Source organism: Leopardus geoffroyi, chromosome D3 (assembly GCF_018350155.1).
Source record: "Leopardus geoffroyi isolate Oge1 chromosome D3, O.geoffroyi_Oge1_pat1.0, whole genome shotgun sequence".
Lineage (NCBI taxonomy): Eukaryota > Metazoa > Chordata > Mammalia > Carnivora > Felidae > Leopardus > Leopardus geoffroyi.
The window spans coordinates 53,398,746-53,425,801 of NC_059339.1; the positions used below are offsets into that span (position 1 = coordinate 53,398,746).

The 27,056-nt window shown below is 33.9% G+C and overlaps 1 protein-coding gene across 5 annotated transcripts in view; it reads right to left on the reverse strand.

Annotated features, from left to right (window-relative positions):
* Nucleotides 1–27,056, reverse strand: part of TRAPPC8 (trafficking protein particle complex subunit 8) — an 82,795-nt gene that overhangs the window by 28,643 nt on the left and 27,096 nt on the right. For 2 of the 5 annotated variants that reach the window (XM_045458550.1, XM_045458549.1), the window contains exons 10-20: nt 26,662–26,762; nt 20,492–20,597; nt 14,081–14,101; nt 12,846–12,977; nt 8,920–9,144; nt 7,998–8,106; nt 5,765–5,959; nt 5,216–5,346; nt 2,780–2,854; nt 2,124–2,250; nt 1,545–1,699 (exon numbers count right to left, since the gene is read on the reverse strand). In XM_045458550.1, coding sequence (XP_045314506.1) covers nt 1,545–1,699; nt 2,124–2,250; nt 2,780–2,854; nt 5,216–5,346; nt 5,765–5,959; nt 7,998–8,106; nt 8,920–9,144; nt 12,846–12,977; nt 14,081–14,101; nt 20,492–20,597; nt 26,662–26,762 — 1,377 coding nt within the window. The remainder of the gene's footprint in view (nt 1–1,544; nt 1,700–2,123; nt 2,251–2,779; nt 2,855–5,215; nt 5,347–5,764; nt 5,960–7,997; nt 8,107–8,919; nt 9,145–12,845; nt 12,978–14,080; nt 14,102–20,491; nt 20,598–26,661; nt 26,763–27,056) is intronic. The other 3 variants (XM_045458553.1, XM_045458552.1, XM_045458551.1) reach the window with 2 other exon arrangements.

A 27,056-nucleotide genomic window follows, 5' to 3' on the forward strand; every position in this document is an offset into this window, starting at 1 on the left:
TTTTAATGAGTATATCTCCTCTTCCCCATACAGGCATAGGATTAGTGCCCATAAAAACCATCCAATGAGAAAAGGGAAATGGTACCCAATTCAAAGGGTATCAACAGGTAATCATATAAACATATAGAAGAAAAAAAAATCATATGAACAAAAAACGTATGAAGATTGATCAATCTTATCAGACATCAGAGAAATGTAAATAAAAAGAATGTCATTTTTCACCAATCTGATTTGCAAAAGTAAAAAAAAAAAAAAAAGTGATAATACCCAGTATGTCATAAATGTGAGACAACGGATATTCTCATACTCAAGGTAAGTGCAAATTGCTATAGCTTTGCTGAAGGTAATTCTGTAGTATGCTATAAAACATTTTATTTATATATCCTTTGACCGAGCAAGTCCACTTTAGTCTAAACTAGAACACAAAGTATATACATAATGTGATTTACTGCAGAACTATCAGTAATGATGAAAAACCAGAACCACACTCAACAACAGACAAATGGTTAAAATACATTATGGTATCTAAATAAAGGAATACCATATATAGCTGTAAAATAAGGAATTTTTACTGAATGAAAACAAAGACCAAGTTATGTTGTTAAAGACAAAAAGTGAGTAAGGATAAAATGTGCAGTATGATTCCATTTATAATTACTAAAACTACACATAAGTGTTCAGTGAAAGGTCTGAAAGGAGAAAACGCCAATTTAATATCACGAGCACTTGTAAAAGGTAAGTGGCTAAGCTTCTAAATCCCCTACTAAGAAAACTTGAGGATGCAGGAGGAAAGACCTTCTGCCAGTGTCTGTAATACTATACAACCCTGCCACTGGTCTGCCTCAGGTAGACAACTGATCCAAGGTAGGCCAGATTTCTCTCCTAGAAACTTGAAACTAGTAATAAAGTGGCACAAAGACTGGAAAAGTTGTTAAACTAAGGTCATATCAAAAGCAATGCTTTCTAAAGGCTCACAAACATTTGCTGCTAAATTTCCTGGAGGTGCCAAGTCCTTATTTTTCTGAGACTTACTGTTCTAGAATACTTGTTTCCAAGAGATGTTCCAATATCCTTTAACTAAATAATATTTTCTCTTTTTGGCTTATGCTCCCTAGCATCAGTTTCTATCTTCTGCAACTAAAAAAGCTGGAACTTATATGGCATAAAAGTAGGGTGGGGTAGGAAAACAGAGAGAATAAAGGGAATATTGTTTCTTACGAATATATTTATCTATTTTGTGTAAACTTTTTACAAGCATTAATTCCTATATTATTTGTGTACCTTATCAAAAAAGAGCCACTGATTTTAATAAAGTGTTCTTTAAATGCATTTTCTCAATTTCCATCAATATTTTGAGGTTTATATTTTATAACCTGGCTGTGACTTATCTTTGTAAATTAGACCTATTTAACCCTAGCTTAGCAATAATTAAAAAGTATGGTTCAATGTAACATCAGTACCTTCAAAGTCTACAATTAATTTACTGAAAATATTATCTGACCTCATAATTTATTAAGTCCATGAAATTTTAAAAAGTGAAATACCTCCAACAGTGGCATTTCCTCTGTGATAATGGGATCTAAACGTCGATCAGGACCATATTTGATAGATGTTTTCTCTTCTTTTGTATTGTTAAGTCGAGGACCTTGAATTTCTAAATCCTGTCTCCCTCTGACTGACATACTCAAGGAATGTTTTCCTGAAACAAAAAATAATCAATGCCCTAAAATAATTTGATATGTTAAGTGACATAAATTTAGCTTGAATACTGTAACTTTCATATTATTTTTAGAAAAATTCTAGACAATTACTGAGTAGCAGCATGAATCATCAAAGAATTAGGCATATTTTACTTTTATGTTTAACCATACCTACTGTATGCTGCTCAATTTCTCATTTAGGAGAAATGAGACTTACTTACTTTGCAAATACAAAATACATTAGAAAGGAATACAGTTGTTTATTTTTGAAGCAATGGCAGAGTTTAAAATAATCCAAATAATCTAACTGCCTTTGTTAAAGGTACATTAGACCTATTTTTAAAACATGCTATTTTCATTCATTTTATTTTACGAAGATTTAATTACTAGTTTTGTATCTGTTTAGCAATGCTATGGTTTTACCTGTGTGACATCCAGGAAGAGAACCAATGCCATCTACTGTCATGCAGCCCTGAATAGTGCCAAGATTATAAACAACTCCGAGAATATGCAGCTCCCCTATGTGATGGGGAAAGAGCTTTAGTCTTGCCTGTGGAGATATTTAAGTCACTCTTATTATCTGTTTTCATAATATCTTAAATAGTGCAATACCTAAATTCTGTAATATTGCAGAAATTGAAAGTCATGACCTAAGCTTTTGAATAATGAATTAATTTATTATACTGGAAAGCATTTGCTTCAAAAGAAAAATCTGTAAATTCTGTAAATTCTACAATTACAGGCACAGATCTTAACTAGTACTTCAAAGTCAACAAAAACCAAAATATTCTGGTCAACCAAATGTCATATGAAATTACCATACTGACCACCCCACACACACACACACACACAAAAAAACCAAAAACATTGCACCAGGCTTCTTTGAAAATTAACAAGCCAAATTAACAAACCAGACTACTCTTCTCCCACCAATTTCCTCTTGTGCAATTCCTATTTCCGAATCTTCCAAATTTTAGCTTTTAAGAAAATTAGAATATAAAATAAACCTAATAAATTGGTTTTTTAAATTTGTTTCCAACTTACTTTTTCTTAAGACATAAAAATAAGAAAATAATTACCACTTTAGATTCTTCACTATTAATTAAAAATTCTGAAATAACTTCAGTTCCAATCATTTTAGGTTCACCTGATACCTGAAAAATATTTTGTAAAATACATATTCTAATGAAAAGTATCAGAAGAATATTAACATTCCTATACATCAATATTTAAGAACAATAACAATAATTACAGTTAGCATTTACCAGGTTCTTACTATGTGCTAATCAATATACAAAGTTGTTTTTTTTTTTTTACTTTCACACCTGGAGTGATCTAACATGTGATATATTTTTCTATTTCATTCAGTCCAATTCAAGTGAGGAGGATAAGTGATCTACTCAAAGTTGCAGCCACCAAGAGGATAAAACTTCAAGACATAAAGTTCAGCTACTAATTGTCAACAATGGCCTAAATGGCCGCTTAGTTTAATTTTGCAGTAAGAGCAAATTTCTCCATGTTTTACTCTGACTGGCCTCTTTTTCCACATTGTCCAATTGTATCGAGTAATGGCAGCCTAAGCAACATGCATAAAAGACTGGTGGACAATAAGGGCAGTAGGAGAGAACAAAAAAAAAGGCCTCCTCCAAATCAATGACTTCTGTAAGAGACTATAATTTTTGGTCATGTAACAAAGCACAGTTAACTGGCTCACACTTGGGGTAAAGCTGGTCCTCATAAACACTGTTTTACTTTTACCATGAAGTTAGTTATTTCACACAATAAATTAAAATTACATTTCCCTAAATTTCAGTTCAGTATCTTAGTCCATCAGCAGCAGAAAGTTATGAAGAAATCCAAAGAGTTTGAAATTTACAGGATAAAGTATAACTTAATTATACACAATGAAAAATCTCACTTTAATAAACCTCCTTTAAAATTTAATATATTAAACAGACTAATATACTAAAAAGCTAATGGATCTTTTAAAAAACTCTACCAAGAGTGAACCATTCATAAGCTTCTTATTTGTATTCCAGGCATCAGAAAAAAAAAAAATTAGAAAAATTCATGGAGTTGCTAAAATTCAAGTCAGAATAGAGCCTACAAAATCTCAATCTTTGGAACTATCCACAATGAGTGTAATCACAAAACGTCTTCAATGAATTTAACCAACAAGACTTTACAGAAGGAAATCTTTAAAAATCAAAACACTCCAAGAGAAATAATTTAATAGTAAAGTTTAGTACGACATACATCTCTTTCCAGTTCTCCCTTCATAAATCAATGCCAAAAAGTTGGGATATTTCCCAGTTCCAAAATAATGATTAAAGCATATATCAAGGTAGTACAAAGAAGTAAAAGTTATATAGTAGATAGTGGTGAATAGCCCAGTAAGTGGAAAAAAATATTATTTTTCCCAGTTATTTCTGTTACAATCAGCTTAGTAATAAAGATTATTTGTCCAAGTCATTCCTACTTCAATAATAACTATCTTAGGGGTGGGTGCCTGGGTGGCTCAGTCAGTTAAGTGTTCAACTCTTGATTTTAGCTCAGGTCATGATCTCACGGTTCGTGAGCACAGAGCCTGCTTGGGATTCTATCTCCGCTCCTCCTTGACACGTGTGTGTGCTCTCTCAAAATAAACTTAAAAAAAAAAAACAAAACTATCTTAGATAAAGAGCTTATTACAGACACGAATAAGAAAAAGATAAAATACATATAAAGATAATCCAAAAAAAGGAAATCCAAGATCTTCAACTTCACCAGAAATTAATGCATGAGATGGAAAATCATAAAGTAAAACAGCATTTTTCATACCTAGTAAATCAATTAAGATGCTTTTTTATAAATAAGAATGCTTAATGTTGCAAAGATGAGATATCCAATCCCATGTGTTGCTGGTAAAAAGCTTTGGTATGACCTCTTGGGAAACCAAAAGAGCACTAACATACTTATTCCCTAAAATTTTTTAACTTCATGCCTAGGAATCATTACTACAGAAATTATCAGGATGAAAAAAGTATACACCCAAATTTTTACCATTGAATTATGAGGATAGTAAACAAATGGAAACTTCTAAAACAACTATCAATGGAGACACAGTAGAAGAGCTTATAGATCATCCATGATGGAATATTACACAGAAATGAAATATTAAGACATGTTAATATGAAGATACACATACAAATCAACAGAATGAAAAAAAACCAACATACACAATATTTTTAAAATCCCATATATGAGAGAAAACATACAAATAGAAATTACTGGAAAGATATATAGAAAAGAAAGTGGTTATTTCTAAATACTGAGAAGACAGATTTATCTTTATTCTGTATGTTCTTTGTATTCTCTATTTTCAACAATATGCATATATCATACTTTTTATAGCTAGGGAAAACAGGCATAAAAAAGAATAAGTGTAGTTCACTGAACAGAAAATATTGAAATGTTATACATCTGCTAGGCTATTACTGAAACATGCTTATTACAAATACCTTTTAATAACTTACTAGTTCTTTAACTTCTTCATTATCCTTTCCACTAATATCTTTAGGTTGAAACTTCCATAGCAATGACAAATCAGTCAACAAAAGTGGAACCTTCAAAGGATTTCTAAAAGCCACTTCCACTGTTATTGGTTCTACAAAAAGAAAGGCCTAAATTAGTAACTTCAATAAACCCCACCTATCATCCTATGCTTCAATTCTCTGAACACACCTTACTTTCACAGCTCTGCATTTCTGCCTAGACTGTCCTTTACCAGCTTATAAATGTCCATTTATTCAGGATTCAGTTTTAAAACTACTTCCTCTAGAAGATTTCCCCAATTCCTATGTGCTAACGAATGTCACTCTCTCTTCTATATTCCAATAGCACACTTATATACTAGTATTACATCTCATACATAGTGCCTGGTTTTATACATACAGCTCACTAAGTTATGATTCCTAATTTATTTTTTGCATGCCTGGCTTCCAGTAATTTTTGGCACATAGAAAATTATCGTGCATCTGCTGTAGGTAAACAAAAAACCATGAATAAAAATTCAAGTATATCACCTTCTACAACTGCCAGTGGAAATCTTGAGTTATCTGAATAACTATTCAAACAATATTGTGTGGGGTAGAAATTGGATGGAACTACTCCTCTGTTAACCACAGCTACAACTTGTTCCTCAAGTTCTCGCCACTGCTGAGAGGATTCAGAGTCATATTCCTGATCGAGACTTACATGAGTAGCTGCTTGCTTTTCACCTAAAAAAAAAAAAAAGTGTCACAATTAAACACGTTTATTAACACCTGCCTTCAATGAAACATATTATTATTATTATTATTATTATTATTATTATTATTATTGTATTTGAGAGAGAAACAGAATGTGCACGCAAGCAGGGGACAAGGGCAGAGGGAGAAGAGGTGGGGGTGTGGGGAGAAAGAGACAGAGAGAGAGTGAGAGTGAGAGTGAGAGAGAGAGACAGAGAGAGAGACAGAGACAGAGAGAGAGAGTCAGTCTTAAGCAGGCTCCACGTTCAGCACAGAGACCGACACCGAGCTCAATCCCACAACCCCAGGATCATGACCTGAGCCAAAAATGAGTCGGACACTCAATCGACTGAACCACCCAGGCGCCCCTGAAACTTATTTTAAATAAAAATATGAGGTATCCGAATAAATACATATACATATACACTCTTGCCTATAATTATCTGAGAGAAAAATATCCTCTTATTAACCCTAGTCTAACTGGAACTTGGCTTATAACATTGATGTTCTTTTCCTCTTGACTCTGAAAGAATATATTTTTCCTAATATTCCAAATAATTTTATATGAAATACTTCAAACATACAGAAACACATGGGGAATAACAAATATTTATATATTAAAATTTAACAAATGCCAATGTTTGTTATAAGATCCCAAATACTCTTCATAAAATAAATGTTACAGATAGAATTATTGCCCTCTGTGTAACCCTCCCAGATCCTACTGCTCTCCTTCATGTCCACTAGCCCTTCTTCCCAGGGCTATTCCAAAGCTGAAATATAATGTTTTCATCCATATTTGTTTTTTACTTGATCACATGAATATATACATAAACAATGCATAGAATCGGTTTATATGTTTGAAATTTATAGAAATGGAATTACATTTGACTGACTGTTCTGTAACTGTTTTCACTCAACATTATGGTGTATTATCCATGTAGAAACATACAGAACTATTTCTACAGCATGAATCCATTGTATAAATATGCCAAAATTTATCAATTCATTTCCTGCTACTGTTTCACTTTTTTTTTTTTTTTTTTGCTGTTAACACTAATGTTGCCATAAACATCTTGATAAATATTTTTAAATAAAATACTAAATTAAATCTCAAGGAGAAATATAGTAAGCTTAAATATAACAATACACAGAATCACAAAGTTTACTCTAACATACATCAATATATTTATACTCTTGGCCCAGTATACCATTCTAAGGTTCAATCCTAAGAAAATAAGCCTATATTTTAAAAAGTCTTACAACAAGGACAACAGAATATTGGCAATTGTTCTCTGCTTCTGTGTACATTTGAAATTTCCATAATAAATTTGGTAAATTTATTAATAAATTATAAATTAATAAATTTCCATAATAAAAAGTTAACAAGTTTTATCCACAAGAACATCCATCACAATGTTTATATAAGGAAAAGAAGAAAATAGTCCAACTATATAAGACGCGAACATTACAGTACTTTATAAGTACTGAATAAAGTATCTTACAGCCATTAACATTGTTCATTAAGATTATATAATAACATGGGAGTGCCTGGGTGGCTCAGTTGGTTAAATATCTGATTTTGGCTCAGGTCACGATCTCATGATCTCATGGTTTGTGGATTCGAGACCCACGTCAGGCTCTGTACTCAGAGCTCTGAGCCTGGAGCCTCCTTCGGATTCTGTGTCTTTCTCTTTCTGCCCCTCTACTGCTTGTGCTCCCTTGCTCTCTCAAAAATAAATAAACATTAAAAAAAAATTTTTTTTAAAAGGTATGTAATAACATGGGCATTTTTCCTATTATGTGAGAAAACCCATTACAATTATAGCTATTTTGTTATTTTTAGCTTTTAGAGCCGGAAGAAAAACCACCGAAGTAGTGGTTATCGTCAAGGTGGCAGGATGGTGACATGGTAGAGTTACTTATCTTCAAACATTCTTCAACAATTACAACATCATTTCTTAAATAAAGAAAAAAGCACTTAAAAAAATAGTCACTAGGTAAAAAGGCAAAATAAAATTTTACAAACCATCTGCTGGTCGTCTGTCGTGGCCAAAGAAAACCCGTGTGGCTGAACTGTTAATATACGGTAAAGGTAGCTGCGGTAAAGGGCCATCTGGTGACAGCTGACTTACGTTCTAGGAGAAATACAAAAGAAAAAAGTTTTTTTGAGAAAATTCCATTTCCTTCATATTTGCCTCCTCATTTTTTAATATGCAAGGTATTAAAAACATGTTAAGCAAGAATATTAAGATAAACAATTAATAGTTTTACTTAATACATCAGTCATAAAATTTTAGGTCTCATTTATTCTGGCCCAAGAGAATCTTCCTAAAGTTACTCAGCTAGCTATTAGCTCTCTTTGGAAGTTAAAACTTGCAAATATTATTTTGGTGCACTTTACTTCCTGTGACTCATTACAGCATCCTATCTGCCAAAATTCTAACCCATATGATCTCAAATTAATAAAGTTTCTTAGAAAGAGGTATTTTTCTGCAGGACAGATAAAATATTCATTATCCATAGGTCTTCAGAAAAAAATTCAAAACTCTCCACTTTTTCCGTAAAACAATGTTTTGTATTTTCTACCCTCTTGTCTCAGTGAAGTATTTTCTCACCAAGGGATGGTATGAGGACCCAATATAAAAAAATTTGTATGATTCAAAAAAAAGAAATAATGAAGAAATAGTCCAGAATGTTTTTAATTCCAATATAAATCAAATGCTTAATGAAATATTAAAATCCTCTTGTAAAGAACTGTAGAAGAGCAATGCAACTCAGATCTATGACTCAAGAGCATAGCCTGCCACACTTTATTATGGCAGACAAGTACATAAATTCTAAGAAAGCCATTTTATTAAACTCCTACTAGACACCACTGAATATGCTTTTTGCTGAAAGTAATAACTTAAATATAATTTTAATATCTAGTCCTGAAAATAAGTATTCACCTTGTAAACATAAAGATACTCTCTGAGGAAGGCCCCTTGTTGAGCAGCAGATTGTTTACTTTCATTGATTAAAATATGCCTAAAAGCAGACACAGCATTGTCCAGTTGCCTAAGGGTATAGGACTGGCGCCCAATAGTGAAGTTAATGTGATCCTCTGCCAGAGACCAGCCTTTTCCTTTGTAAACCTGCATGGCTTGACAATAACAGCGTAAAGCATGCTTTTTCTGTAAAAAAATAAACAAAGTATTACAATCTGAATTTCTCTTGGACTAGAAAAAACAAATACACACACACATAATCACATAACTGTTAATTGGTACTTCCTCTAACAGAGACTGGAATGATGAGCAAAATGAAACTAACATTTATGAAAACCCCGTTGCAATTATTACTAAAAACCAAGAGATCCTGAAGCAGGCAAGTTAATTGCTTTGTCCAAGGGCAGGAAGTCTAAATAGTCAGAAATAATAATGACTTTATAAAAAACCATCTGGGAGTTCTCAGAACGGCAGTATATGGAGTCATGAATCAGAGGCTTGGTTGTTATTTTAATGTTTTTTTTTAATGTTTATTTATTTTTGAGAGAGACAGAGACAGAATGAGAGTGGGTTAGGGGCAGAGAGAGAGGGAGACACAGAGTCCAAAGCAGGCTCCAGCTGTCAGCACACAGCCCGAAGTGGGGCTTGAACTCACAAGCTGTGAGATCATCACCTGAGCTGAAGTCGGCCACTCAACTGACTGAGCCACCCAGGCGCCCCGGTTGTTATTTTATAACTAAGAACTATCTTACTAATTTTGTTATGATCATCTCTATACCACTGCATTGGGCTGAATGAATACCCCATACGTGTGTATGTATGTATTTATATGTGTATACACATTTTTTAACTACTGTTTCACTTGGGAGTAAGAGTATGATATATTCTTTTTTGTTTTTTTTGGGTTTTTTTTTTGCCCACTGCTGCATCCTGCCACACCCGTGAGCAATTATTTGGCATTAATTACCTATCACTGCCACACTCTGAACTCAGACAACCTTTAGCTTAAAACCTGGATTTGGTACCAAGGAAGAGGCTTCTCCCCACTCAACCTTCTGCTTCAGAGTATACTCTTATACCTCCTCTCCTTTCCAGGGTGGATTACAAACTTTTAGTATGTATATCCAAGACTGCTCGTTTTTTAAAAGAAATGTTTCCTTGGTAAATAAATAATTAAATCAAAATCATCTGCCACTTAATACCATAGAATTTAAGAACTCAGTATCTCTTTTGTGATATTCCTACAGAGATACCCAATTTGAATCTCATCACGAGGAAACACCAAACAAACCTAAATTGAGGGATACTCCACAAAAATAACTGGACTGTAATCTTCAAAAGTATCAAGGTGATAAAGTCAAAGTATCTTTCTGAACAGGATCCTTATGCTATAAAGGACCATTTTTATGGGACAACTGTCAAAACCCACATGGGGTCTAAGGATGGGTGGTACTGTATTAGTACTAAGTTCTTGATTTGATGGTTGTATTATGGTTATATAGTAGAAAAAGCCTTGTTTCTAGGAAACAGGAAATAATGTCCTAAAGTATGTGGAGGTAATGAGATACCAGGGAGACAACTATCAAACACTCAGGTAAAGTTTCTGAACTGTACTTGTAACATTTTTATAAGTTTGAGACTATTTCAAAATAATTTTAAAGTGATGTTTCTTGAAAACACCCCTAATCTCCATACTACATTTAGTAAAAAGGAATACAAACAAGTCTTAAAAACTAAGAGATACAGAGAAAAAATTGAATATGTCAAAATGCTGAGTTCAAGTACATTTTTAGGATTTCTTGGAAAAACATCCAACGAGATTTAAAAGGTAAAAAGGATTTAAAGTCTGCTTTTTAAAGCAAGAATTGAAAGACTGTCTAGGGGTATATTTGGACACATATACATATACCCTCCACAGCAATTTTTTTTTTTAAGTTTATTTATTATTCTGAGAGTGAGAGCAGGAGGGGCAGAGAGAGAACTGGAGAGAGAGAATCTCAAGCAGGTTCCACACTGTCAGCGTGAAGCCTGAAGCCAAGGCTCGAACTCACAAACCCGTGAGATCATGACCTGAGATGAAATCAAGAGTCGGACACAACTGATTGAGCCACCCAGGCACCCTCTCCCCAGTGGCACTTCCTTAAAATTTTTTTTTACTAATTATCATAAAAAAAATTTACTAATTTTAATCTTTGGTAATGCCAGTTCCTTTTTTTTTAATGCCTTTCACTAGTTGATAATCATAATGGAAATCTAACGGGAAAAAAAAACCTATAAAAAATTTCTAGGGGCACCTGGGTGGCTCAGTCAGTTGAGTATACAACTCTTGATTTCAGCTCAGTTCATGTTCTTGCAGTTGTGAGATCAAGCCCCATGTCAGGCTCTGCAATGGGCATGGAGCCTGCTTGAGATTCTCTCCCTCCCTCCCTTTCTACCTCTCCCCAGCTTGCGCTCTCATGCATAGGCTCTCTCTCTCTTAAAAAATAAAAAAAAAAAAAGGAAAAATGAAAAATTTCTAGGGACAAGATAAGCAATCCAGCACAAATTCTCAGGGAGGACTGAGAAATGGCATTACTATACACACATATCTCCTCTACTGTCCTCTCATCCTTGCCAACAACACACATTTTAATGGAAATGTCATGAAAAGTTGGTGCTTCTCAGAAACAATTTGGCCTCAGTCACAACTGTTTGTGTTCTACGTCCTACCTTCCAAGGAAGATACTGTTCTTGACCAACTTCAATAGGATATGTATTTGCTTTTCCAACAGAAAAGCATTTCTAGTCATGCTTTCAGCTGCTACATACTGTCTGAGAAAGAGGTTCAGGGTCTATATAGAATGTTCGCAAAATACAAAACCGGATACCCTGGAATCATTAACTCTATGATATAACTACAGTTAGATTACTGAGCCAAATAGTAAATGTATGTCAACCTACCACAAATGTAGCCATTTTTAATTTGCTATGCATTTCCTAGAAGCAACATGCCCTACAATTTCAGAAGATGAAATATGCGTGCCTATTTCCAGTTCCAATGACATCATCATGTTCACAAATGAAACCATTCACAAAAGTGGACAAAGATGTGGAAAAAGAACGACTTGTTTTTAATAAGAGAAAATGGACCATTCCCAATGAGGTATATAATTTTCCTCCCAAGCAAAGGGAACCACATACTTTATACATTTTGTAAACTTTTGAACAGAACACTTTTAAGTTTTTTATTTTGAAAGAGAGAGACAGAGACAGAGACAGATAGGAACACAGGGAGGATTCTTCAATCCACATTTCTATCCACCATTTACTACCGCTACCACTCTGCCTCCAGCAAAGTCCCTCCAACTAATGCTTAAAGAGGCAACTGGGGCTGGAGAAACTGCTCTAAATTAATCGATCTAAATTAAAGATCTCTCCAACCCAACTGCTTCCAGGTACGAGAGAGAGATGATTTCTACTCATTAAATATTTAGTAAATATCATTATAAGGCACTTTGAGAGGTAACAGAAGACTAGAGCTGAAGTAGGGACAGTCCAACCACTGTGAAGGATAATTAAAACTGGTTGAATACATTCAGTATATTGGAACTTTCACATATATACTTTGGTTTAAGCTCACAAAACTTTGGGAGAATTTTCAAATTTTATAAATACAAAACCTGAGGCTCAGAGAAGTAACCCAGGTCATGTTGTGAGTAGAAGATCAAGACTGAAGCCCACATTTACCTAAATCCAAATCTCATGCCCTTACCAATATAACAAAATTTACTTCCATTTTTAGGATTAATTTTAAATCATAAAAAATTGACAAATGACATACATTTATAAAATACATAACAAACTAACAAAAATTAAAATAATTTATTTGTTAAATAAAATGCACTCACTTGCCCTGCTTTACTAAACCGATGTCCTGCCAGTATCATATGAAATGCGTATTTTCTAACCATGGGGCTCTTCATGTTTATAAAGCAATGTGCCGCCTGTTCCAAAAGAAGTGCACTTCGAAGATCAGAATCCTATTGAATGTTTAAGAGAAAATAAGGTTAGTTTCACAAAATTAAAAGTAAAAAGATAGCTGGTAAAAAAATACTTTCTAAAAACAATATAAGCATATTCACTTTAACTTAAGAGTATCTGAGGGAAGAGATCAAGGGGCAATCTAATCTTGATGATTCTTTCTTCCAATAAGCATGAACTTTTCTTAAAATCCTTCAAAACATTCTCTACCATGAAATATTTTCTTTTGTTTTCATAAAGCCAAATGTGTGGTTATGATATGTACCCTGTAATAAATCTCTGAAGAAATGTAATCCCTTTTCGGGGCGCCTGGGTGGCTCAGTCAGTTAAGCGTCCGACTTCAGCTCAGGTCAGGATCTCACACTCCGTGAGTTCGAGCCCCACGTCAGGCTCTGTGCTGACAGCTCAGAGCCTGGAGCCTGCTTTGGATTCTGTGTCTCCCTCCCCCTCTGCCCCTCCCCTGCTCATGCTCTCTCTCTGTCTCAAAAATATACAAAAGAAATGTAATCCTTTTTCAAATGGCAAAGAAAAAAGTATATAAACTGAGAATTTAATACAGGTTTACTGAATAAAGATAAACCAGAAAAGAGAATGCAGAAAACAATAGATTCACAATTATCTAATTTCTTCTGGAAACTGATCTGTGACATCCAATAGCCTATTTCCATCCAAGAAAAAAGGAAAGATAAAAAGAGAATGTGTGTAGATTATGAAATAATCCAATCTACTACTTTATCCTCTATTAACTTTACTGGATTTAAAAGCAATTCTCAATTTTTGCTTAATTCAAGAATGTCAAAATGACTGCTTTTCATTAAAAAATTTAGAAGGCTTTTCCCTTCCAAGATTATCACCTACTATTAGTATTATTAGTAAATGGTACAACTCAAATTAGTTTCCACTTCAACAGACTCTTACAACAGTGTCTACAAAAACCACATACCGCATTTACATCCTCACCCATAAGGACAACCTTTCAAATGAAAGAGCCATCATCACTTTACAAATAACTGAGAAAGTAGTGAAGGTTGCTGATCAAGCATCAACAACATTTTCACCAAAACTTTCTCTAGGTTTTCAGCTGTTCTCAAGCTGAACTTACCATGCCCTTCCATGTGTTCTGCTGCCATTATTTTCCCCAGGGAAAGTTGAAAACAGAAAACATTTACTTTAAATGCAATAATGTCAACAAATTATAGTTACATCAAATAGTGCTCATAATCAGTGTAATCAGTGATTATAACTATCTCTGCAGCAATCACAAAATTAGAGTGGAAACAGATCTGAGGAAAAAATCTAGAAAGCATCCAGTAAATGGCAGATATTATTTCAACCCCCTTGTGACAAAAACTAAGTATCTGATCAGGTGTTTTTTTCTAAGTAAGATCCCAAAGCTAGTAAGTGGGAAAATCAGGAACGTACAATTAACAAGCAGTTCTTATCCAAGGGTTTACATCAGAATTACTTAAGGCAGCTAGGGAGTATACTTTTTTTATTTTTTAGGAAAATGTTTTCTTTAAAAATACTTTTTTCTAAAAGAATAAATGTTCAGAAAAAAAAAAGTGAACATCTTTCTTTCCTACCCCATGCCTCATCTGACTTTCCAGAGGTACCTACAGTTACCAGCTTGGTGTTGGTGTTTGTCATATCTCTCGCTCCATATTTGTTTTTATGTAATACATAGTTTTCTAAAAGTATACATACTTTTTTATACATCAATGGTATTATACAGAATATTCTTTATCTCATTTTTTGACTTACAATAATATCACGGACATCTTTCAAGACACCTACATCTCTTATTTCTTTTAAAGCTACATTGTATCCTGTTATATAAATACACCATAATTTTATTAATACAGTGTCCAACTGATTTAATATTGCTTCAGAATTTTGTTACTACAAAAAAATACTTTGATAAACATCTTTACAAAATCATTTTTGAGTAATTATACATTTTTATTAGACACATTTCCGCAAGTAGAACCGGTTAGTTAATGAAAGCTATGTATATAGTTCAATTTCTAGCCAACAGAAAAAAAAAAGTAATACCAACATATAGTCATATCAACAGAGAATGAGTGTATGTTTTCTATTCCACTCAGCCAAAAATCATTTAAATTTTTTTTTACCTCTTTAATTAAAAAAAAAAAAAAAAAAACCACTTTGCTCAACATACATTTACTAGTAAGGCTGGTAATCTTTTCGTACGTTTAAGGATCTTTGTATTTTTTCTGTGAATTACCCATTTATACTCTTTTTGTGAATGGGTTTTTGTGATTATGGGGTTTCTAAAAGCCCTTTGTACGCTTAATCAATATTAGGTCTTTGTCATACATTTGCATTAGTATTTCCCAGTTTTTACATGAAAGAGTTTATTTAGTAGTCAAGCATACTATCTTTTGCCTTTATAGCTTCAAAATACTGCATCAAACTCAGAAAGGATGATATCATTCCTAGATTAAAAAAAAAAATGTTTTCCTACATATTCTGTTAGGTTGTTTTTCTATATTATAACTTAATCAAGCTATAATTATATTATCATGTAACAAGTAAGACAGGAATCCAACCTCAAACAGTTAGATGTCACAATACTATTTGGTGAATAACCTAACATTCCCCACTAGTTTTAATGATACCTAATTATATGTTGTATTTAAATTCTCATTCTATTCCATTACTCTGTCTCTTTTTATCACCGTAAAAAGTTTCAATTTCTGTAGCTTTGTAACGTTTTAATATCTGGAAGAGCAATTCCCTCTAATTACTTCTTCTATTTCAGAATTTTATTTAGGCTTCTCAATAGCATTTCACAGGTTTTTTTAAGTGCTATAAATTAAGTCTATACCTAGTATGTGCAAGCGAACACACGCTGGCACATACAAACATACAGCATAAATACATATATATGTTTTTTAATTGCCTATGAGGCTTCATTAAACTCAAAAACTTGGAAGGGCAGCAATCCTGGACATTTTGATTAAGATAAGGAACACGCCTTAGAATCTTTGATGGTATGTAAATGATTCTAATGTATAATCCAATTGAGACCAGGACAGTAAACCCTCAGCACAGTCAAAATTAATACTCAAAGGCTGACCAATTTAGAAGAGACCTGGAAGTCCATGGCATATTATTAATTTAGTTGAAGCAAAATATGACTCTTGAATCCAGTATGGCAGTTGTCTGAAAAAGAATCAATTTGCTGTGCTGAATGCCCTACACTCATGGCTCACTGCAACTTTGTTCTTTAGTAGTCCCTATCGCTTACAGTGACACCTAAAGGAGAAAAAAACATTCCCCTGAAACCAAAAAAATAGCCTCGCAAAGAATCACAACTGCCATCAGTGTCGATGGAAGAAAAATGAAAGGATTTCACAAAGTGACAGTTTTATCTAGAAAGCAGAGGCTTTGAATGAATTGAATAAAATTTTATTTTAGTGGTAGTTCACATCTATGATATGAACAAGTCTATTACATATGCTCCATAAGGAACTAAGAAAAAAATATCTGATACTACAGAACTGATACAGGTACTGGTGGCACAAACTTAAAGGAATCAAATCTCAAGGATGGCTTTCAGATTTTTTCTTTGGATAACTATGAAGTTAGCAGGAAAGGTGCTATGAGCTGATGAGTTTACCACAGGAACAGTTCCTGCCAAGGTGAAGAACCTTGTAAAAACTATTACTATCCCAGATAGTAAAAAAAAAAAAAAAAAAAAAAAAAAAAAAAAAACTGATTTACTGTGTTTAAATGCAGTAACAGACAAAGGGGCTATTAAGACCAGAATAAATGTTCAGCACAGAAACAAAGACATAAGTAGAAGAAAAGCATCATATCTTAAGCACCAAATTCAGACACGCTGTCCAGTGTGGTGGTAAATGTGGCATACTGTATCACTAGCTGGGTTTGCTCTGTCATCCTGAGAATCCCAGGGCATAACAATAGTAAGATCCACTTGCCCATAAATTTGCAGTCCAAAAAATAAAGCCAGAAGAATTTTCGCTAGATAATTTTTATTCAAGCTCCTAAAGCATAAATTCCCTTTATATTTACTGATAATTCCTAGACTGAAAAACAGCAATATATTCAGACCCACGTTAAGATTATTTATTACAATACGGAACATCATTGCCCTCAAGTGTCTACATGTTCAGCTCTACCAAATAATTTATGTCTAGCAACTATTCATATTGATCAGTTGTCAATGCAATATCAATTACTCAACACTGTTAATATCATCCCTTAACCTAATTAGTTAACCTTTTTAGAATAATTAATGGTTCAGCTCAACAAATACAGGTAAATTATATACCATGTGCCAAGGCCAGTGCTAGGCACGAAAGACAAAAATGTAGAAGACAACACAGTTCCCTACCCTCAGGAACTTAACTATGATTTCCAGTATTACATGACAAGTCAGGTCTTCCAGCATTATATGAGAGGGGAGGATAGAGACACAGGATAACCTGGGGCACTGCAGATAACTATCTTTAGGACAAGACTGATATAAGGACTTGTAGACAAGGTGAACAAAGAGGAAAGGGCCACAGTCCAGAAGGACATTAAGGACATGAACCAAGACAGCAGTAGGAAGGACTTAAAGTGGAGGGAGTAAATTATTTGGAGATACGGAAAGAAAACAACAAAAACAAAAAACACCCAACTGGATTAGTGATAGGATAGGAGAATACAGGCACCTCTCAGTTTTGTGCTGAGCAAACAAGGAGCTAGATGGTTATACCATAATTTTAAATCATGATCAACAAGGTAGGAAAGTTTCTGTGTTTAGATATGTTAACTTAAGGTGCTTTAGAAACATCCAAGTAGGTAAGTCTAAAAGGCAGCTGGCATTACAAATCTATAAACCTCAAAGAGATCAGTGTTGAAGACAGATTTAAGAGTAAAAATCATCACTAAGAACTGACCACACCCAAAAATGTGTAGAGTAAAAAGTACAGCAGTCCAAGGATTAAAACCATAGGGTATATTAACATTTAAAAGGCAAACAAAGGAGGCGCTTGATTTTGTTCTTTTGTTCTTAAGCATTCATCTAAAAAAAAAGCCTATCTTTAACCATACTCACAAAATCACTACCATTGTATTTTACAAGCCAGGAGTCAATGCAACTTAATAATATCTGTTGTAAACCTTCACCAGCAACTATAAATGGGTTACTTTTTCTGTCTTTTGAAATATTCATAATACAGATTATTTTCAATGCTTATGATTATTGTTTTTAAAAGTTGATACTAGTGAAAACAAGATTAAAAAGTCCTCAGTGATTACTCATTTTAAGTATCAACTGTATATGAGAATGATGCACATGTATGTTGTTTTAAATATTGTTATACATAAGAAAACAATTCCATTTACAACTGCACCAAAAAGAATAAAAAACCTAGGAATAAACTTAACCAAAGAGGTGAAAGACCTGTACTCTGAAAACTGTAAAATACTGATGAAAGAAACTGAAGATGACACAAACGAATGGAAAGTTAATCCATGCTCATATACTGGAAGAATTACTGTTGTTAAAATTACCAGACTTCCCAAAGCAATCTACAGATTCAATGAAATTCCCATCAAAACACAATAGCATTTTTCAGAGAAATAGAACAAACAATACTAAAATTTGTGGAACCACAGAAGACCCTGAATAGCTAAAGCAATCTTGAGAAAAAAGAACAAAGCTGGAGGTCTCACAATCCCAGATTTCAAGATACACTACAAAGCTTTAAAAATCAAAACAGCACGGTACTGGCACAAAAATGAGATATACAGACCAATGGAACAGAATAGACATCTCCAAAATAAAAGCCATCCTTATATGATCAATGATCTATCTATTTAATCTATGATAAAGGAGGCAATAAAATACAATGGGGAAAAGTCTCTTAAATAAATGCTGCTGGGAAAACTGGACAGCTACATGCAAAAAGAATGAAACTGGACCACTTTCTTTACACCACTCAAAAATAAACTCAAAATAGATTAAAGACCTAAATGTGAGATCTGAGACCATAAAAATCCTAGAAGAGAATGCAGTAATTTCTCTGTCATCGACCATGACAATGTTTTTCTAGATGTCTCTTTTTTTGTATAGGGCAAGGGAAACAAAAGCAAAAATAGACTATTGGGACTGTTACCAAAATAAAAAGTTTTGCACAGTGAAAAAACTGTAAACAAAAAGGCAAGCTACTGAATAGGAGAAGATATCTGCAAATAATATACCCAATAAGAGGATAATAGCCAAACCATATAAAGAACTTAAACTAACTCAACATCAAAAAATAAACAATCCCATTGAAAGTGGTGTAGAGGACCTGAACAGACATTTATCCAAAGAAGACATACAGATGGTCAACAGACACTTGAAATGATACTCAACATCACTCATCATTAAGGAAATGCAAATCACAATTACAATGAGACATCACCTGTCAGAATGGCTAAACTCAATAACACAAGAAACAACAAGTGTTGGTGAGGATGTGGAAAAAAGGGAAACCTTGTGCACTGTTGAGAATGCAAACTGGTACAGCCACTGCGGAAAATAATATGGAGTTCCCCAGAAAGTTAAAAATGGAACTACCCTATGATCCACTAATCACACTACTGGGTATTTATTTTCCCAAAGAATACAAAAACACTAATTTGAAAGGATATATGCACCCCTTGTTTATTGCAGCTTTACAACAGCTAAGGTACGGAAGCAACCCAAGCGTCCACTAGTAGACAAATGGATACTTATATACAAAAGGGAATATTACACAGCCATAAAAAAGAATGAACTCTTGCCATCTGCAACAACATATAGATGGACCTAGAGGATATTATGTGAAGTGAAACAAGTCAGACTGAGAAAATCAAATACCATATAACTTCATTCATATGTAGAAACTTAAAACAAATGAATAAATAAAAAGCAGAATCAGAGCTATAAATACAGAGAACAAATTGATGGTTGCCAGAGGGAAAGGGTTGGGGAAATGGGCAAAAATGGATGAAAAGGAATGGGCGATACAGGCTTCCAGTTATGGAATAAGTCATATCATAGGGAATAGTCAATGATGCTGTAATAGTGCTGTATGTGACAGATGGTAACTACACTTGTGGTGAGCACAGTATAATGTATAGAGAAGTTGAATCCTGTGTTGTGTATCTGAAATTAATGTAACATTGTATGTCAACTATACTCAAAGTAAAAAATTTTTAAAGAAAAATAATATAAATAAATAAATAGTTACACATAAGTCAGAATCTAATTCACAGATGTACAATATATGTTTGTGGTTAATAATAGCATAGACTTAGAAATAAAATAAATTCTCAAAATATTTATGAAATATCACATTTAAAATTAATTCAACAAATAGCTAAAGTAGCATAGTGTAAATTCCCAAAAGGAAATTCCCCTCTACTTTTATGTTTTGCACACCCTTTCAAGAAAAAAGACACACTTTTTAAAATTTGTAAAGTGTTATTAAAGTAAATACATTTTCAGTACCTCACTGGTCAACCGTATTAGGAGAGCTGCGGCCTCTGAATATTTGCTTTGGCTTTTTAAGATTTCAGCACTAAGCAATACACATCTTTCAGCCAATACCATATTCCTAAAGAAAAAAAGAAAAGAAAAATATAATTAGCACTACAATAATATCTTAATACATCATAGTAACCATGTGTTAAATAAAAGTTCCAATTCTAGTTTTTGAATAAAAAGAAATCCATGTTCTTGTTTTCCACTTACCAAAAAGGTTAAAAAGAAAACTTCAAAGAATTCTCGTAAGTATTCAAAACTTTTGATCATCGTATAATTTTTCACGGTAAGAATACAGTGCAAAGCCACATTTTCTATACACAAAACACTAGAACCTAAATGGTATATTTGAACCAGCTGCTGGTTAACAAATAAAACTTGCTATGAACACAAAAGAATACATACATTTCACCATATTTCTTTCTCTTTCCTCATTGCAAACTGTGGTTATGTGTGTTTTAATTTACGGCTACTTCTGGGAATACTTAAGTGTTTTCCATCTAGTAGTACCATTGAGATATTTCAATTGGAGATAACATGAGGGGCAGTGATGCCTAATTGATTCTTGAGCAAAATCTTTGTAAAAACACACAATCAGCTGATTTTTCTTCATGGACTACTATCATCAATAATTAAAAATAATAAAATATCATTATTAAAAATAATAAAATAGAGGCATATGAGTGGCTCCGTTGGTTAGGCATCTGACCCTTGATTTCAGCTCAGGTTATAATCTCACAGTCATGAAATTGAGCCCTGTGTTGGCCTCTGCAGCAGGCGTGGAGCCTGCTTTTAAGATTCTCTCTATCCCTCACACTCTGCCCCTCCTTCTCTGTCTCTAAAAAATAATAATAATAATAAATTAAAATATTCTTACTGTGAAATTATAAGATGGAATGCTTTTTCTGGGAAATAGCAAAGTTTTTTATTTTAATTTTCTAATCCTTATATCAAAATTGGCCTTAAAATTGCACAGATTACTAACTTGAAGGTCATTCTGAACAGTGATTTTTTTTTTTTAACGTTTTATTTATTTTTGAGACAGAGAGAGACAGAGCATGAACGGGGAAGGGGCAGAGAGAAAGGGAGTCACAGAATCGGAAGCAGGCTCCAGGCTTTGAGCCATCAGCCCAGAGCCTGACGCAGGGCTCAAACTCACGGACCGTGAGATCGTGACCTGGCTGAAGTCGGACGCTCAACCGACTGCGCCACCCAGGCGCCCCTGAACAGTGATATTTTAAAAATACAATTTTCTACATTCAAAAGTTATCTGCCATAAGCTTACTACAAATCATGTTTTCTTAGGTTAGTATTTATAAAGATCTAAGGTTATTTTAATGAACACAAAAGACTAACTCCTAATTAGTAACATCTACTCATATATAATACACTCTCTTCTTTTTTTTTAAGTATATTTATTTTGAGAGAGAGAGAAAGAGAGTGTGGGGGAGCAGAGAGAGAGAGGAAGACAGAGAATTCCAAGCAGGCTACACACCATCAGCACACAGCCCCATGTGGGGCCAGAACTCACAAACCATGACATCATGACCTGAGCCGAAGTCCAATGCTTAACCTACTGAGCCACCCAGGCACCCCTTAAATATGCTCATTTCTTAAAGAGTTTTAAGTAAACTTTATAAACACTCTTACATCTTACACTATTGTTTTACTTATTTTTGTTTGATTCCTCACCTATTTTCTCCATGTGGTCAGTTATTAGGTTACAACGCTACCAAGTCCAAGATTTGATTAATTTGTTTATTCAAGCAACATTTAAAAAAATCATTTTGGGGGCGCCTGAGTGGCTCAGTCAGTTGAGCGTCTGACTTCAGCTCAGGTCATGATCTCGCAGTTTGTGAGTTCGAGCCCCGCGTCAGGCTCTGTGCTGACAGCTCAGAGTCTTGAGCCTGCTTCAGACTCTGTGTCTCTCCATCTCTCAGCCCCTCCCCTGCTCATGCTCTGTGTCTCTCTGTCTCTCAATAATAAATAAACATTACAAAAAATTTTTTTCTTAAATCATTTATGTTCATATTTGCAAATCAATCAATGTGATACATCACATCAACAAAAGGTATAAAAACCATGTGATCATTTCAATAGATGCAGAAAAAGCATCTGACAAAGTACAACATCCAGTCACGATAAAAACCTTCTAACAAAGTAAGTTTAGAGGAACATACCTCAACATAATAAAGTCCTTATATGAAAACCAACAGCAAACATCACACTCAGTGTATGAGTTTTTTTCCTAAGGTCAGGAACAAGACAAGGATGTCCACTCTCACCACCTTTATTCAACACAGCAGTGGAAGTCCTAACCTCAGCACTCGTACAACAAAAAGGAATAAAGGGCATCCAAATAGGCAAGGAAGAAGTAAAACTTTCACTATTTGCAGATGACATGATACTATACATAGAAAACCTGAAAGACTCCACCAAAAAACTACTAGAACTGATGAATGAATTCAGTACAGTTGCAGGATATAAATCCACTGCATTTCTATACACAATAATGAAATAGCAGAAAGACAAATAAGAAAAAAAATCCATTTACAACTGTCGCAAAAATAATAAAATACCTAGGAATAAACTTACCCAGAGAGATAAAAGACCTGTATTCTAAAAACTGTAAAACACTGATGAAAGAAAGTGATCTTAACACAAACGAAAAGACAATCCATGCTCATGGATTGAAAGAACAAATACTGTTAAAATGTCTATACTATCCAAATCAATCTACAGATTTAATGCAATCCCTTTCAAAATACCCACAGCATTTTTCATAGAACTAGAACAAATAATCCTAAAATTTATATGAAACAACAGAACCTGAATAGCCAAAGCAAGCTTGAATAAAGAGGAACAAAATTGGAGGTATCACAATTCCAGAGTTCAAGTTTTATTATAAAGCTGCAGTAATCAGGGTGGCTGCAGCCTGGGTGACTCAGTCGGTTAAGTGTCTGACTCTTGATCTTGGCTCAGGTCATGATCTCACGGTTCATGTGTTCAAGCCCCATGTTGCACTACGCACTGTCAGTGCAGAGCCTGTTTGGGATTCACTCTCTCCCTCTCTCTGTCCCTCCCCAACTCACACTCACTCACTCCCTCTCTAAATAAATAAATAAATAAATAAATAAATAAATAAATAAATAAATAAGACTTAAAAAAAAAAAAAGCTGTAGTAATCAAAACAGTACAGCACTGGCAGAAAAACAGACACATGGATCACTGGAACACAACAGAAAGCCCCGAAATAAACTCATAATTACATGGTCAACTAATCTTTGATAAACGAGGCACGAATATGCAATGGGAAAAAGTTTCTTCAACAAATGGTATTGGGAAAATTGAACAACTACATGCAAAAGAATGAAACTGGACCACTTTCTTATACCACACACAAAAATAAACTCAAAATGGATTAAGGACCTAAATGTAAGTCCTGAAACTATAAAAATCCAAGATGAGAGCATAGGCAGTAACTTCTCTGACACTGGCCACAGGAACATCTTTGTAGATGTCTCCCAAGGCAAGGGAAACAAAAGCAAAAATAAAATATTGAGACTACATCAAAATAAAAAGCTTCTGCACAGCAAAGGAAACCAACCACACTAAAAAACAATCTACTGAATGGAAGAAGATATTTGCAAATGACCTGATAAAGGATTAGTACCTAAAATATATAAAGAACATATATAACTCAACACCAAATACAATTAAGCATCAATCCAATTAAAAAATGGGCAGAAGACATGAACATTTCTCCAAAGAAGACATCCAGATGGCCAAAAGACACATGAAAAGATGCTCAACATCACTCATCACCAAGGAAATGCAAATCAAAATCGCAATGAGATATCTCCTCACACCTGTCAGAATGGCCAAAATTTTGAATTTTTAACAAAAATATCTACATTTTTTAAATAAATAATTTTTTAAAAAATCATTTGGTTCAGGCATTGGAAGTGCTACAAACTCAAGTATTTCCATGACACAATCCCTAACTAAAAAAGGAAACTGGTATAAAACAGGTAATGGACACCTGGGTGGCTTAGTCAGTTAAGCATCCAGCTCTTGATTTCAGCTCATATCATGATCTCACAGTCATGAGATTGGGCCCCGCATCAGACTCCACACTGAATGTGGAGCCTGCTTGACATTCTCTCTCCCTCTTCCTCTCCCCCTCCCCCACTGCATGTGTGCCCTCTCTCTAAAAAACCAACAAACAAAAAAACATAGATAACCAACAGGGAATACTTGATATTTACTATGATTTGGGGAGAGAAAGGGAATGGATAGCATCATAAAAGAATATTTAAGAAAATCTTTTAAGGATAAACAGGATCTCATCAGTTAAAAGGTGAAGCATGGTATTCTAAGAGGAGGGCATTGTAAAAGTAATATTGCATTTCCTGTACTTTAAGAAAATTTATTTACATTTTAATATTTCTGAGATCAGGGAGCTTCTTAAAATGCAAATGTATAATGAATGTAGTGTTTCTCATTTATCCCAAAATATATATTAAATTGATGATAAATCTTATCAATTATGATAACTTAGAATGAAGATTATAAAGTAAATTTTTTGCAAAACAGTAAGTGTAGACTTAGAAAAAGATGATAGTCTATTGCAGACAGGAGGACAAAATTGGATTGCCAGACATATCTGGCTATCGGAGTCACTAGGTATTATGCCTTCTCTTTTGCATCATTCCATGTGCCTCTCACCGAAAGCTATGTACCTTGTGAAAACAAGAAAAATCTTCTCAGAGAAAGAATATTCAAACTTCTTGAAAGTTTTTTACTACTCTAGTTTCTATGACACCTCACTCTCCTAGTTCTTCTACCTTCTGAACCTCACCTTTTCAGAATCCTTCAATGTGTCCTCCTTCACACAGGGCATATCTCCTGCCAGACTCTCCAAATATATACATATATATATATATGTGTGTATATATATATATATATATATTTTTTTTTTTAAATATAGTTTCGAACAGACTGTAAAAGGTAAGAGGTGGGATCCAAAATTGGCTCCACCATTTATTAGCTGCGGCCCTAGAGCAAGTTAAACTCTAAGTTTCATTCTTCTCATCTATAAGTGAGGATAATGATAGTACCCACCATTTCACAGATTTGTTGTAAAGATTCAATGAGCATGTAAATTACTTTGGCATAGTGGCAAATGCTGGGCACACACAAAAAAGTTAATGCTTATTAGTGCTGTTAAAACACTAAAAAACACACTATTACTAATCCTTAAACAACATTGTAAGAGACAAGACTGCCTCTTTATCTGTCTTCCAACCCATTCATTCTACATAGAACAGTCAGATCAACCTTCCTGAAAAATCACTTTTATTATGTCAAGGTTCTATGTGAATATTCAGGAACTCTACATTGCTAATACATAAATCTTAACTACAGCTTAAGAATAACAATAATAAGTGAGAGTGAAGGCTCCCCACACCAATGTCTCTCAAAACACCTTTTCATGTACACCTTCTAACCTAGCCAAGGCTCCATTTCCTTTTACCAGTGATGTTCAACCAAAACATTATTCCTGCCAATCACAATTCCTGAAATATATTCATGGCTGTCAAATCCCCACTACCTTTCTTCTAGATTCATTCCTTAAAAATACTACGAAACCTCCTCTGACCACTTTCTGCACCAGTTCATAGTCTCCTTACAGGTGGTGGGTTCTAACTACTATAGAGTTCCAAGAGAACTCATTATGTGTGAAGAAAACACTTCTCATTTTCTTCCCTGGACTACTATTTAATTCTCTGTGTTCTGCCTATTTAACAAGAAAAATTCAAAATGGCTAACCCCTGGCTTAACAATAGTTTAGGTTAGAGCTATCCTCACAATAAAATCATCCAATGTAACATATAACCCCAATTTTACATGTAACAAATTCTTAACTACAAATCCAAACAAAAGAGGAAAATAAGGGATGTAAGAAAACACTGACTTTTAAAAAAATCACCTCATCTTATCTGAGTATACTGACTTGATTTGGGAGCTTGTTTAAGTTTAAAGCCTGAAAAACAAACAACCATTTACATCTAATAATGATGTAAGTGTTAAATTTACCTCTAAATGGACAGAACATAAACATTCTAGTCACCTACTTGCAGATATCCCTGTATGTCTGGATTGCTGTATCCATGTAATGCGCAGGGTATGGCCTAGGCGCTCCTGGCTGAAGGAAAGCTGACACTGCTGCCATTTCCTAAAGAAAAAGATATTTATACTATTTCAAAAAGAGGAATATTCTTATAGTTTAGCATTTGGAAACCTAAAAATTGGACTAAAGTTTGCTGGGGCTTTTTATGCATGATATAGAAATTTCATGGATTAATGCAGGCTTGAAAAATATATGCTTTTCATTTTTCAATTCTACAGTCAAATACCAAAGTCTGTCATTCAGAATTTAAATGAGATTTTCAAGAAGACCTGAGAAGCATTTTGAATTATGGTGTATATATACAACTACCAAGTACACCTAGCTTAAGATTCTGCTACC